Raw genomic sequence first — 13,829 nt, forward strand, 5'->3', positions numbered from 1 at the left:
TGCTACAACTTAATTTTGTTAAGATCATTCTTCATTACGGGATCAACCTTACCAACTGCTGTTTCTCCGATCAATGAGTGCAAACCCTTTTTTTTATTCCAAAGTTTCATTAATTTTCAGCTTTAAATGTACAACCCCTTTGATCAAGCATTACAAGAGAGATACGGTTTCTCTTTAGCTGGGGAGCATAGCTCACCTCTTGCAGAACTCTTTCAAAGACATCAAACATTCTGATTCTAATTGACCCAATACCAATGACCTTGCAAGCTTTGTTATTCCCAAGCAACGAGGTTCCTCCATCCCACCTTTTAGCTGAACACAGGGAAGAGCAAACCAGAGTAATCAAATCTTTGCTTCAATCAGCCTCTGAAACCTCTAAAACCTCTATGAGATCATACCCATCAGAAGCCATAGTTAACAACTGTCAGAGTTACACCCCATATATATATATATGTGTGTGTTCCACAATCCTCAGTATGAGCTCCAAAACCACACACTACATTTTTAATACGAAAGTAAATGCTACTTTAAGACCCTTTAAATAAATAAACTAATGGTAAATGACAATCATAGTGAGAGTTAAAATGCATATAGCAAAGCTCAAACTAAGAAAAAAAGTGAGCCTTTTTTTCACATAACCATAGTCAGTCAAGCAAGGCCATCTCTGAATAGTGAGAAATGATGTAAAGTTCCATAAAATAAATAACCACCTTGACTCAGAGGACTTCCAATGTTACATCAACTAGATTAATAATATCCCAAAATACCTAAAATTCTGATTCTGTCTCCTCCAGACTCAGGAAATTAGTGTGATAATTTGGAGTTCCATTTGCACTAGATAGGTTCAAATCCATGAAAAGGGACACTCTTGTGTCACCCTATTTATTAGTTGTGCAATATCCGGAATGAGTGTATTTTGGTTTTGATTTTCTCTACAATATCCATGAGTGAGCAAACAAATTCCTCTGGGAGAATAAGAGGCCCCAGCAAGTAGAGGAGACTTGGGAAGAGACAACCAATAAAACAAACCATGATAGCAAGCTCCATTGAGTGTGATAGAACAGTGAACAGTCCAGTAAGGAATGCCAGTCCCATTGAGGCAAGTGACATCCATAACAACTGCAAGGCAATGAAGTGCAAATTCCATTTATTTTTCTCATCATTCCAAGATGATGTGAAAAGAATCACTGCAGCAGTCATGGATGTAGTCATAGCTACTGTATCAGTGACAATAAAAGCTTTGAATGCTGCTTTCCTTGTTAGCACTGCCATCCCTTCATGTGGACCTTCACTTTGGACGCCCCCTGGAAGGGTGAATGCGGCTGTGAATGAGACTGTTGCAACTAATGTTGCCATTACTATGAGGGTGCCAGCCATTTCTTTACGCCTCTTGTCCCGTATTGATTCTATTATAAGATCTTCTTGCTCTATGATTCCCTCTAACTTTTTAGCTTGCTTTGCACTTACCGCCTTCAGAATTTCTATGGTCCGTTGCTGCAACAGAGGAGGCCATAACTGAAAGCTCTTTTGTGGTAAGGTTAGTAGTGAACTATTATTATAGAAGAGTATACTAAAAGTAGTTTGAAAACCTTTTAACACATCAAACACATTTCATTTTTATAGTAAACAACTAAAAGATGTAATTGTCTCAAACTGTCCCTTGGAAGGGATGACTTTTTCTATATTTTTATTTATTTGTCTTTTCTTTAAAATAGAAAAGAATTATATGCACCTTTTTTGCTTCTATCTTTTCATCACCGGCACAACCAGTCTTGTTTGGAGTTGCTTGGGCTTGATTCCCATCCGTGACTTCATTTCCTTCATTACTTGGTGAAACAAACTGCCAAAAGTTAGAGACAATGTTAATTTCTACTATTTGATTGCATTGAGAAATGGAAAAGAAAAGAAAAAATTCGAAGGCATTTGTGAGACTGAGAGAAAGCAGAATGCTTATCCATTTATTCACACCTGAAATTTCCTAGCAATATCGAGGGCTGTTTCACCTTTTTTATTGATTGCCGTAGTATCCACATTTCCTGTTTGGATAAGAGTACTTACGATGCTGCTGTGCAATTTTGCTGCTGCAAGATGCAAAGGGGTGTTTCCGTCCTCATCGGTCTCATTCAATAGATCATTCACCATGAACATATTTTGAATATATCGAACAACTTTAAGATGTCCATTTTGGGCTGCTACATGAAGGATATTTTGGTGGTGATTGTTGAGGAATTCGACCCAATAGCGGCAGCGCTTGACAAACAATTTCAATACATTCAGATGCCTATTTTCTGCAGCCATATGAGCCGGTGTTGCTAAATTGCCATCGAGGAAAGATCCATTGGAAGGTTTTTGTTGTAGTAAATGATCGACCAAGGCTAAGGCACCGGAGGCTGCAGCATAGTGAAGAGGACTTCTTCCGCTGCTATTTTTTTCATTCACCAGGTACGACAAATTTTGGAGTATAATTTTCATAGTCGCTTAAAAGTTTCAATTAGGAGACAAAAGAAAGACACGTGTTAAATAGATATAAAGAGAAAAATAGAAATTTCTTAGATCACACAAATTTCTACTTGTGTCCTAACAAACAATTGGGGAATTGTGGTTGAGTGATATAAATGAAAACGTTGGATGAAGCCAACCAAACTCGAATCAGCAGTTGTTTTAATATTAGAATTACCAAGAGGATCAAAGCCTGGAAAAGGCAAAAAAAAAAATGGAAAAAGAATCTTACTCAAATCAGCTCTCAGAATGGCCCTGTGGAGAATTGTCTGGCCGTCTGAACTTCTATGGAGAAGAGAAAAGGGCTTTGAATTTGGTAATATAGTTTTCACAATTTCACTTGCCCTAGTATCAACAGCCATTAAAAGTGGAGACTCCCCAGCATTGTTGAGTGAAACAAACAGATCTGAGTCCTTTGCTTCCATGAATACTAGCACAGTAGAATGGTGACCATTTCTAACAGCTTCATGTAATGGCGTGTTGCCTTCCATGTTTCTCTTTCTCAGTACCTGTTGTATCCCTCCAGTTTCGACATCTGTGGACTCGGTCGCCCAATTAATAAGAAATTTTACCACATGAACATGGCCAGATCTAGCTGCAATGTGAAGTGGGGTTTCATGTTTAGAGTTCTCAGTGAGAAGCCAAGCTGGCGTACCCTCGCTGAGTAACGCTTCCAGCATTTTCTTGTTCCCTACTCTTGCAGCAATATGAAGCGGTGTGTTCTTCCTGTGACTTGAGTCAAAGCCGACGTGTAAGTTCAGGTTACAGATCTCATCGTCATCTACGGCTAGGGCTCGGGCTCGGGCTCGGGCTATCGCCCACTCCACGCTCTGGATCAACAAGTCGAAAGCCACTGGAAGCAAAGCATCGGCCATTGTCTCAGGGCTCTCTGCTACATGCCCTCTCTCACATACGTTTAGAATGACCTAGAAAAACCAAGTCACTGTTAAATTTAGAATGACGTAGAAAACCAAGTCATTGTTAAATCTTGACTAATATTTATTTTTATTAATCTTAAATAAGACAATTCCTGACTTAAGGAAGGCGGAGAAGCCAGAGTCTAAGGTTTTCCACCTAGAAAAAATGAATAGATTCGTCTGAAAGAATCGTATGATACGATACAGTACGAGAAAGGGCGATCCAATTTCGATACGAAAAACACCAACCCAATCTCGATGAAAAAAAAGAAATTATTGCAACTATTTATTTATTAAATATCAAATCTTCGTAGGTAAAATATTATAGATACATGAAATAATTACAAAATATTTACAATAAAAAATTAGCCATCCATGTAGTCATAGTTATAACATACACTCTTATAATACATGGGTAAATAAGATAAAAAACTATTAAGATTAAAAATAAAGTAACTATTTTGACTTAATATTTAAAAGTTATTTTTAATTTTAAGTTATGATATTTTAAGTTATTTTATTAAGTATGTTTAATTTACTTAATAATTTAATTAGTATAATCAATTGGTTCACCTTTGGTATTTTGCTGATTATACCTTAGGTACTATTACCTTAATTGATCTTAGAAAAAAGAACAGAATTCTTGTGGTTTAAGGAAACGGACAAGAATCGAAAGAAAGGAAATTAAAGCAAAAGAAAGAGGTATATCCCAATGCTTACTTATTTGACACTCCAAAGTATATGGAATTCCAATTGGTGATCATTCCGGGAATTTATTTCCATTTTATTTTTTTTCATAATTTATGTCAATTCTAATTGAAAATAGTATTTACATATATATATATATATATTGTATTTGAAGTTTACAAAATTAATCTTAAAATTATAGAAAATGTAAAATGTAAACTATTTTATTCGTATTTCAACTTAAAAACAAAAAAACAAAAGAAAATTAACAAAATGTAAGTGAAAATATTTTGTCCAATATTTCTATAAAATATAAATGAAAATAGTATGATGGATGATGTTGTACTCATTACAAATGAATTTTCATTTATTAAGCTTTCAAATTTATTGTGACCCACCAAAAATAGTATTTATAACAACCAATTGTACCAATTAAGATATTTATTTTTATTAACTAATATTTTGACTAATATTTTGATATTAACTAATATTGATTTTTTTAATCTTAAATAAGACATTTATTTATTAAAGATTAAATATTCATAGGTAAAATATTATAGATACATGAAATAGTTACAAAATATTTACTATAAAAAATTAGTCATATGTGTAGAGTCATAGTTATAACATAAACTCTTATAATATGTGGGTAAATAAGATAAAAAAATATTAAGATTAAAATAAAGTAACTATTTTGACTTAATATTTAAAAGTTATGTTTAACTTTAAGTTGTGATATTTTAAGTTATTTTACTAAGTATGTTTAATTTATTTAATGATTTAATTAAGTTAATTTATAAAACACTCTCCTAAAGTTAAAAATAATTTTAAGTATTAACTTAAAATAATTAACTTATTTTTAATCTTAAATATTTTTTTGTCTCATTTGTCCATATTTAGTGAAAATATATTTTACAACCATAACTTTACGGTTATAATTTATCTTTTATAATAAATATTTTTGTTTGTTATCTTATTCATCTATGATACTTTAAATAAGAATTTTTAAGAAATAAATTTATTTTTTAAGATTAATGAAAGGATAAATATTAATTAAAATTAACAAAGGTAGCTATGTCACTTTGATGATGGAGAATAAATTTTAATTAACTTTATCAATCAATCTTACTATTTAAAGTAAAAATTAAGTAGTAAGTTTTAAGTTAACTTATGTCATTAAGTAATAAATACTAGGTTTTACCAAACATCGTTTGAGTCAATTTGTGTTGTCAACTCATAAATTCATATTACCTTTGATTAAAGAGGAAGTCTTACTACAACATCCAAATGTATTATGTCAATAACATCCAAAAATTACTATCAATTAAGGAGGTCTCGACCTCTAGTGTGTCATTACTATATATCAATCATATTACTTATTTAATATTCCTTTTAGTTATATATGGGTGGTATTGGTTTGAATCTTGGTCTAAATTGACTTGTCATATTTTGTATTGTCTCATTGGATTGATGAGTTTTAATTGTTTATACTCTTATCCCTTTTGTTTAAATATTTATTCAATGGAATAGATTTGACTTTATTTTTACCTTTGTCCCATTTCTTTATATATCTGTTTAATGACGTAAATTTCCCCATATATTTTTAATTACTCGATTGATAATAATTTATCCCATTCGTTTATACATTTGTTTAATGATATAGATTTCACTTATTATACATTCATTCAATAATACAAATTTTACCCTATGTTTTCAATTGTTCAATTCCAAGTATGATTGGTATCTCATTAACAACATTTTCCTAGCGCGGAGGTAAGAGGGGAATCAAAGGCATAAAATTATGCCTCAAACCTTTTCTAGACAAATAATGATCAAATGATATCCCACTTTTTACCTCTTGATTGGTTTTGAAAAAATAATCAATTCTACAAGTCCTAGAGGGTAAGGTTATCCTTCTTATCTATTTTACAGATTGATCCATCATACTAAATACAACTATTTTCTTGTTGTTTTTATATCTTTACTATTCATTTATCTTGTTAAATACACTCATATTCTTGTTTTTTTTTTTTTTTTTTTCATTTCTTTATATTTTATTTTTATAAAAAAATCTTCAATTATCATTTTTTTAGATAAATATTAGAATTATTTTTTCATTAAAATAACTAATAAAATTTTAAAATTCTAACAATGAATTATAATATTTTAAAATTCATACATTTTTTTAATGAATATTAAATTATTAATATTAAATACACAATAAATAGATAATTTGAAATGGTAGATGTCATAAATAATAAAACATACATGTATTGAGATAATATTTTATTCAAAATTATAAACTATGGATATAATGTTTTTAATGAATGTATATAAATTGTATTATTATTAAATACAATTTATATATTTTTTTTAAATAGCCCATTTAATAAAATGCAGGCAAATTCTATGTGAGAAAATGTGGCTAGGGCTCGTTTATTACTTGTTTTATTCCCTTGACCGATGTGATATCGCTTCACTAAGTATGGAGGCAAACATATCATTTTTTTAGAGTATGCCAATAGAATTATTTTATATTGTGAAATACACATTGAAAGCCTGAATCCTAGAGTAGTGTCCCGATTTTCAGCAGCTTGGTGGGCCATCATGTTGGGTCCTGCAACTTTGATGGTATTCATTGTCTTGTTTATGAACCGATGTGTTGTTTGCTTACGAGATGGCATGACTCTAATCTTGGTGCTTGAGCCTTGATCCTTCCTTTTTAGTGTGTTTGTTTCTTAAGTATCATTTTTATAGATTCTACAATGATAATATAGTTGTTATACATTCAGGTGAAAAAGTAGACAACCATTTTCTATGTTTTAAAAACAACTTTTTCGCTATAGTGTTTTATTATTAATTATTTTTTATACTTATATAATTATTTTTTAAAAACATCTCTCATACAATAAATAAAAAGTTGAAAATAATTAAAAAATATTTTTTGAAAATACCATATTTTTTATTTTTTGATTATCGTGTGATATTTTTATTTTGAAAAACATAAAACCAATTTTAGAAACCATTGGCTAATATGATTAATATTTTATTTATTTTTTAAATTGCCAATTTAATGAAATGTAGACAAATTCTATGTTAGAAAATGAGGCTAGAGCCCCTCAATCGCATTATTAGCAAGGTTAAATAACATTATTTAAAGACTTACATACTCCCCTTTGTGAATTCTTATGATTTGTTTAATTTGTAGCCTATTACTACTTGTTTTATTACCTTGGACCGTTGTGATATTGCTTCATTATGAATGGGGGTACAATATAATTTTTTGGGTTATGTTTAACGGTTCAAATATAGCATGTGATAGGATAAGAGATATAATATTATATCCTATTTTATGTTCAATAACATGGAATAAGATTAGTGATGAGATATATCATTTATCCTATTTTTTTTTTTTTTTTTATCTTTTTTACATGAGATATGTTAATCTTATATTAAGATATGAGATATACATATCTTATGTATCATAAATTTATTTATTTTTATTAAATTTTTTTATATCCTCATTTTGCAAAATATATTTTTTATTATAAAATAAATTTATGGTTAAAAAAAAAACTAAAAAAAACTAAAAAAAATTATAAACTAATATTAATAAATAATATATGAATTATTTTTATATATTGAATAACATAATATAAAAAATTTATTTATAAAGTTTAAACATTTTAATCATAAATATTATTAAATATCTCATTTTTTAAAATAAAAAATATTGGAATGTGATATAATTTTTATTTTAAATATTAAAAATAATATATATTTTATTTTTAAAAACAAATTATTTTATAAATTAAATATAAATATAATATAACATAACATAACATATCATATTTAATATGTTACCTCAAAAGATCATATTCATAACATATGTATATATAAGGATATAACATCTTATGATATACCCTCTTTCTCTATATATATGTTTTATCCTATCATGGCAACCAAACGGATCCTTAAAGTATGCAATTGAATTATTTCATATTGTGAATTCAACATTGAAAGCCTATATCCTAGAGTAGTGTCCCCATTTTCAGCAGGCTTGGTGGGTCATCCTGTTGGGTTATCCTCTACCAGCTAAGAACTGGGCCGAGCCAGGCCGGCCCATGCAAGCAATATTCCTAGTGCGACAAGACCCAGCATAACACAGGCCCAGGGTGTTGCGTCATGACCAGCTACCCAAATTTTATTTATTTAGAAACAATACAAAATATTGGTTAGAAAAAAGTTTAAAAAACGTATTTTTTTTTTTTTGCAGGAAATGAAACAAACAAAATATAATCCTTTATTCAATATTTCAATAAAATACACAAAGTAAGTGATTTGCTTCTTCTGAAGATCTAACATTTCTAAAGTTCTTTAAATCGAGCGACCACAGGAAGAATAGTAGGGCCATAATAGATTATGAACGGTACAATACAGCCAATGCAACAAACCACGATAGCAAGAGGCAACTGCTCTGACAAAACAGCATAGAGACCCGTCACGAATGCTATTCCCATTGCCGTAAGTGCCAGCCATAACAGTCCTAGGGAGTATCCAAGAAAAGTCTTTATAATTTCCTCATCAGTCTGGAGAGGCATGATGATTAGGATCAGTGCAGCCATCATGGATGAAGTCATAGCTATTGTGTCGGTGATGATGAAGGTTCTAAAAGCCACATTCCTACCTAACACCACCATGCCTTTATGTGGATCTTCATCTTGGAAGCCCCCAGGAATGGTGAATGCCGCAGCAAATGTGACCGTTGCAATCAGGGTTGCCATTAAGATAAGAGCGTCGACCATTTCTTTGCGCGTCTTGAAACCATTGATTTGTTTAGAAGCACGTTTCTTTCTATCGAGGATATCCTTTGGGTTTCTAGCACTCCTTGCATAGGCCGCCTTCAAAATATCTATAATGAACTGCAAAAGAGACCATATATCATGTATGAATATTCAAAAGTTGACTTCTTATAGGTATATTGTGCCTCAAAGTAACACCACTTCCGTTCTTATATAAATTTTTGCAGAGGGCTCTCTAAGGCGTTAAACAAAGCCTCCTAATATGCTTGGTTTAAGGCATATTGAAGGTTGTGAGGATGTTATCTAAACAGTTTGAGAATTTAAAATTTGTCTTAGAGGAAGCTCTTTAATTTCTACATAGTTAATAGAGTTTATTACACTTTACCCCTAACCTATATATATATATATCGTGTTTTGCATATTACCCCATCGAGTTTAAAATCGAGCAATGTACCCTCTAAGCTTTAAAATTGCATGTGATGTGCATTTTTTGAGTCACAACATTACATTTTTTGATGGAATGACATGTGCTTTCCATGTGACTGAGGGAAAAATGGTAATTTTTTAATAAGTGAGGGCAAAAGAGTCATTTCATTTTAAAACCCCAAAACCCTAACCCAACCCTCCTTCCTTCCTTCATTTTCCAGAAACCACATTTTCTTGGCAACCAAACAAGCTTGACAAACATATTTTCTCAGAAAACCTTTCACAATCTAGAACTTGGGCCCTTAACCAAAAAGAAAAAAAAAACTAAAAAAAAAAAGAAAAATCCCTGGAATGTATGTCCAAAAACATTTTCTATTAAAACAAGCATAAATCCAAATGAAACCGAGAGACATCAAAATTGTAATAGACTGTGAAGAAGTAATGAATGAAAAACAAAGATGTCAAACATAAACAAAGGGGAAAAAAAAAAATGCCATAACAAACTGCAAATAAGTTTCCCCAAAATTTCCCTAACTTTTTTGAAACATCAAAACGAAACCCTATTCTAAAACAACAAACTGAAGCATTATATCAAAATTTTCATCTATCTTCTTCATCGATTTTTTTAAAAAAATTTCCCCAATTTTTCTTCAAATTTTCTGAAACATCAAAATGAAACCCTAACCCTAATCCTAATCCTAACCCTCTTTGCCAAGATTTTTCTAGCCACCAAAGTGATTACAAAACAAAAAACATATTGTTGAACTCCATGTCTTATCTTCAATGTCAGTTTTTCAATGCTTGCATGAGATTTTAGGGTTTCAACTCCAATTTGGAGATTCAGCAAGAGGAACAACAATAAGAGGAGAATGAACGACGAGGAAGAGGATAGGGCTGGAGGGTTTTTTTTTTTTTTTTGTTGCAAAATTACACTTTGCCCTCACTTAAATAGGTCATGTGGGGAGCACATGTGTCTTTCATCCAAATATGTAACATCATCACTCCAAAAATGGACATTTCATGCAATTATAAAGCTTGGAGGGTATATTGTTTGATTTTAAACTCCATGGGATAATGTGCAAAATATGCTATAGGTTAGGGGGGTACAGTGTAAATAAACCCTAGTTAATAATAATATTTACAAAAATTCATCAAAATTAGTTGCAATAACACCATGACCATAACGAATAATTCAATTCTTTATCTTCATGTACCCTTAAATTTTTTTTTTCTATAGAATTAAAAAAACAAAAACTTTTATATAAAATAGTATAGACTTACCTTATCTCTTTTATAATTTATTTTTAAAAATTTTAAAATTTAGTAAAAAAATTTTGATAACTCAAATTTTAAAATAGTTTTTAAAAACTATTACCTTTTTTTTCTTCTATTTTATATAAAAGTTATTATTATTTATTTATAAAATAGAAATATAAAAATGTATCATAATAGACATGTATGTACCTGAGTTTCATTTATTTTATCCTCCTCTTCCTCATCATCATCATTCGAAGAACTTCTGTCCATCGCTCTCTTTGGCGAAAGAGGTTGCACAAAACAAAATGAATATAAGTACAATTAAAAATAGAGAATGAAATAGGTGTTGTTGGTTTTGAAAGTTAAACACAATCCATTGAACAATTGGAAGAGAATACTATGATAATTTCTTATATTATTTAAACTATCATAATTTTTATATCTAATCATTAAAGACTACTAAAACCTACTCACCTCCATTGTCTCATTTTATTTGACGACTTCTTCAAGAGCTTTCATTATATTAAATAACTTACAAAAGATTCAAATGAAATTAACTACATTTTATAAAAACTTTTACTAGTTATAACTAAATTAATAGCCATTAATTCCAAGCATGCCCCTTAAATCTGTTTTTAAAACTTGTTAAATTATTGAATTGAATTACCTAACAAACACAAAATTAAATACTTAATCAACCAAAAAGTTTGAAGGAACTCAAATTCACAAGATGAAAGTATCACAATAGGCTACTTATTTTAGATTTAAGTGAATGCGATGCCTCACTAGAAAATCATGAACCTAATAGTGCTCTTTCATCATTCAACTCTTTAACCCAATAACTAGCACTTAATTCAATGAGTATGAGTTGTTGATGGATAAATAATATATAACATATTGCATCTTTCATGTAATAAAAAATAATATTTTTCGGGTTTTTATTTTGGTAGTCTTCATATGGTGGTCACTATTAAGGTTTTCATGAAACAGGTAGCAACTTAAACTCCATAGAGAAAATAAGGCCTGTACTTTTGTAGGCTACTTATGAAACCCTTGAATATTGTTGAACTCATGGAGAAAATCAAACACCATACATATTTAGATTATTTCCTTGGACAATTAAATCATCTATATACAAACAAACAAACAAAATTCATCTTTCTCTAGCTAGTTGAGGGTGGATTAATTTGGCTCAACCAATTGGGAACCGGTTCAACTGTTACCCTTTTTCGGTTGAGGACCAGCCAAAAGGTGTAAAGTTTTTCTCTCTTTTCTAGAAGGTTAGTGTTCTTGGTCGAGGGTACGCCTTTCTCGGTTCGAGGTTTAGTGAAACCCTAATGATTACTACCCAAAAGTGCCATTTTACACCTTTAAGTCATTATGTTTTAAGCACTTTTGTGTAGTAATTCTTCACCTTTATTCCAATTGGCATGTTAAGGACCTAGCAATGACTTCTAATCATATTTGTGGCTAGTTTTAGTGTTTTGACATCTTTTTGGATCATTAAGACAGCCAACCAAAGAAGAAAGCAAAGAGAAGCAAAGAAAATCAAAAGAGAAGCAAGGAGGAAATCTGAAGTGAGCAGCTGCAGTGTTCTTTGGCACTTTTGGAGCACTTCCCGAAGTCCATTTTTTACATGCTATATACCGTTTCGAAGCTCAAGAAGTCAAGAATCCAACGCTTCAAACTGTGCATGATTGGAGCTGAAACGAGGAAGTTATGACTTTCGGAAGAGAACTGCTCCAGGTATGCGAAAATTTCGCATACCTTCTGAAGGGTATGCGAAATTCGCATACCTATGCGAAATTCCTTCTGAGGTGTGCGAAATTCGCACACCCCCTCCCCTGTTTTGCCGACTTCACTTTAGATATTTTCTTAAGTTCTTTTGATGTAAATTTCCTTTCTTCTCCTTGTAGCAAGCCAATGAAAAGCTTTGCTTTTGTAAAAACTATATAAGGGGTGGAAATCACCTCTTGAACCATGTAACACGGGTGTTGAGCTGAACACTTAGCAATATACAGAGCACTCTTATTTTCTATTTTCTCGTTACTATTTTCTCTTTCTTGGAAGCCAAACAACCTCTGAGGATGTTTTCTCAGAGGATGAGAGGCTAAACTCTCGGTTTCTTGGAGTGAAGGAAGCTAGGTGAAAAGTCCAGATGAAAAGTTGGAAAATTCTCGTGCATTAAATTCAGGTAGTTGAAGTTCATAAATGGCTTTTTAATCCAAAGTTTTGCTTTAAATCCCTTAGAATCACTTTGAATGGCCAATACATGGTAAGCTTCAGGTCTTTATGGATGCTTATTGCTAGATCCATATTAGTCCATTAGTTATCATGTACGAGCCATTGGAAAGTGGTTCAAGGTGAAGACCTATATAGTGTCTAAAGCCATTAATGGACCTTGACTACCATTTCTATTGATTTTTATGGATTAAATCTTCATTGTCAAACCTACACCGGTTCGGGAAATAACTATAGGTTAAATCCCCAATGCGAGGAGAAAAATCCGGAATTTTCCACTTTGCATTTTAAACTTGATCCTAGCAATCCTTAGCTCGAGAAACTTTCTTTCTTCCATTTTTAATTAGTTTATGTTAATTTAGTTTCAAATACTTTCAAAACAAATTTTATTTTCTTTTTAAGCTTTAAGTTTTTGATAAAGGAAGTCATTAAATTTAATTTCTAATCACGAGTATATCACTGGTAGAATGAAAACCCATCCCAGAGTTCGACCCTAGAGCCACTATACTATAGTAGCTTTGCTACACTAGTATGAGGTCATAGGTTTTATAAATGTTTTTGATTAAATGACCCGACTAGGAATCCATGCGCGAATCAAAATGGCGCCGTTGCCGGGGATGGTGCCACAATACAGTGATACAACCTTTTAGAGGCTACTTGTGATTTTCATCACAAGTTTGGTGAATTCTTTTTTCACTAACTTTATTTCCTTTCTTTTAATTTTATTGTTTTTTTTTCTAACCTTAACTTTCTTCTAGTTTTCTTTTGTTTTAGTTGTTTTTGTTTTGTTTTCAGATAAGTAGAGATTTGTGCATGCCCTATTGGATTCGGGACCAAGAGGGAAGATTAGTAAGGATTGAGAATCCTCAAGACACAGAGTTGAATATCTGTGTAAACATCATGGACCCTCCACAAGAGGATCAGAATTCTCAACAAGGTCAAGGGGGGGGGTAATCCAAATGCATATCTATCCATGAGGATAGGATGCACCCACCAAGGA

The 13,829-nt window shown here is 31.3% G+C and overlaps 1 protein-coding gene across 1 annotated transcript; it reads right to left on the minus strand.

Annotated features, from left to right (window-relative positions):
* Nucleotides 1-1,962: 1,962 nt before the first annotated feature.
* LOC117908103 (protein ACCELERATED CELL DEATH 6-like) lies at nucleotides 1,963-3,374 on the minus strand. The gene is made up of 2 exons (XM_034821778.1): nucleotides 2,732-3,374; nucleotides 1,963-2,477 (listed from the first exon to the last, which is right to left on the minus strand). The coding sequence occupies exons 1-2, from the start codon at nucleotides 3,372-3,374 to the stop codon at nucleotides 1,963-1,965; spliced, it is 1,158 nt and encodes a 385-aa protein (XP_034677669.1).
* Nucleotides 3,375-13,829: the final 10,455 nt, after the last annotated feature.

The sequence above is a fragment of the Vitis riparia genome, chromosome 19 (genome assembly GCF_004353265.1).
Source record: "Vitis riparia cultivar Riparia Gloire de Montpellier isolate 1030 chromosome 19, EGFV_Vit.rip_1.0, whole genome shotgun sequence".
NCBI classification, from domain to species: Eukaryota; Viridiplantae; Streptophyta; class Magnoliopsida; order Vitales; family Vitaceae; genus Vitis; species Vitis riparia.